The sequence below is a fragment of the Triticum aestivum genome, chromosome 2A (genome assembly GCF_018294505.1).
Source record: "Triticum aestivum cultivar Chinese Spring chromosome 2A, IWGSC CS RefSeq v2.1, whole genome shotgun sequence".
Taxonomy (NCBI): Eukaryota; Viridiplantae; Streptophyta; class Magnoliopsida; order Poales; family Poaceae; genus Triticum; species Triticum aestivum.
The window spans coordinates 140,886,961-140,888,216 of NC_057797.1; the positions used below are offsets into that span (position 1 = coordinate 140,886,961).

Sequence of the window (1,256 nt, forward strand, 5' to 3'; positions counted from 1 at the left end):
GGACGCGACGCCCTCGGCGTCGAGCTTGCGCCGGATCGCGCGCAGCCGCTCGGGGTTCTCCGGGTGCTTCTCCCCGTCAGGCGTGGCGTGCGCGCACATCCTATCGTCGTACAGCAGCCCCACCCTGGGCGCTGCGCCCACCGGCGCCGCTGCAGCAGCCGCCGCCATCCTGCGCCGGCGATCGCCTCGCGCAGGCGGCGGGGAGACCGGGGGGCAAAGGGGCGAGACGGGTCGAAAATTGGGGTGGAGCGGAGATGGGGGAGACGACTGGACTGGACTGGTCGGTAGCCCCTCAGGTTGGTGGAGCCTCTTGTCTTGTGTGCATGCCTGCGCGTGCTGGCGTTGGGCCCCACCTGGAAGTGGGAGCTCCGGGCTTTCTGAGTTTTGCCCTGGGCGAGACTTCGAATTCGCGTAGCGGCAAAAGATTGAGGGGGCCCAAGTGGACAGGTTTTATTATGGATCGCTGGTGTGGGCTGCGATAGAGCTCACGGCACCCTGGACACCCCGGGCCGCGTGTGCGGCACTGATCGAGCACGTCTTATATGGGTTGCGCATATCCACATATATTAAATCCGAAGTCTCAAATTCATACAAATCAATACACATTGATTATATGATACAAACTGTCTGAATTCAACCGTTTGAAATAAAGCGAAGCAAATCATAGTTCAACGACAATCTGGACATGTCAAAATGAAATGAATGTCCGAGCGTGATGGATACCTCAACAGCTGGCCGGATCACTCGCCGAGCGCTATCCATGTCGCCTACTCCGAGGCCATCCTTGCGTCCTGCTCCGCTTGCATCCGAGCAGCATGCTCCGCTGCCGTCGCAGCCGCCCTCGCCGCCTCGTACTCTCTATGATCATTGATCACCTTCTTCTTCTTTGCAGACCACTTCTTTGCATGCTCATCCAAGAGGGTTTCGTCCGCCAACATGATATTTGCATCCTTCGTGTCTCGTGCGAGCTGCAACCTTTCTTTCTCAAGCTCAATCTCTCCAAATGTCTTGGCCTTCTCGAGCTCCCATTTGATCGCCGCATCTTGCTTCTCCAACTCGATCTTCTCTCTCTCAATTTCCAGCTTCTTCTCCGCCCTCTACGGTTCCAATCCATCATCTTCTTTTGCGCATCCAACGTGAGCTTGTACCTCTAGTCTCCCTCGCCGAAAAAAATGCCCGTCCATATGGAGGACATTTTTGTAGCCACAACTTTACGGGAGGCCCTTGCCTTCTCCCACTTGTTTCCCATGACTTGT

At 56.6% G+C, this 1,256-nt stretch overlaps 1 protein-coding gene across 1 annotated transcript in view; it reads right to left on the bottom strand.

Moving 5' to 3' along the window:
* LOC123188026 (histone deacetylase 5) overlaps positions 1-297 on the bottom strand; it is a 9,423-nt gene extending 9,126 nt beyond the window's left edge. Inside the window, exon 1 of the mRNA XM_044600056.1 lies at positions 4-297. Coding sequence (XP_044455991.1) covers positions 4-168 — 165 coding nt within the window. The 5' untranslated portion in view covers positions 169-297. The remainder of the gene's footprint in view (positions 1-3) is intronic.
* Between the last annotated feature and the right edge of the window lie 959 nt (positions 298-1,256).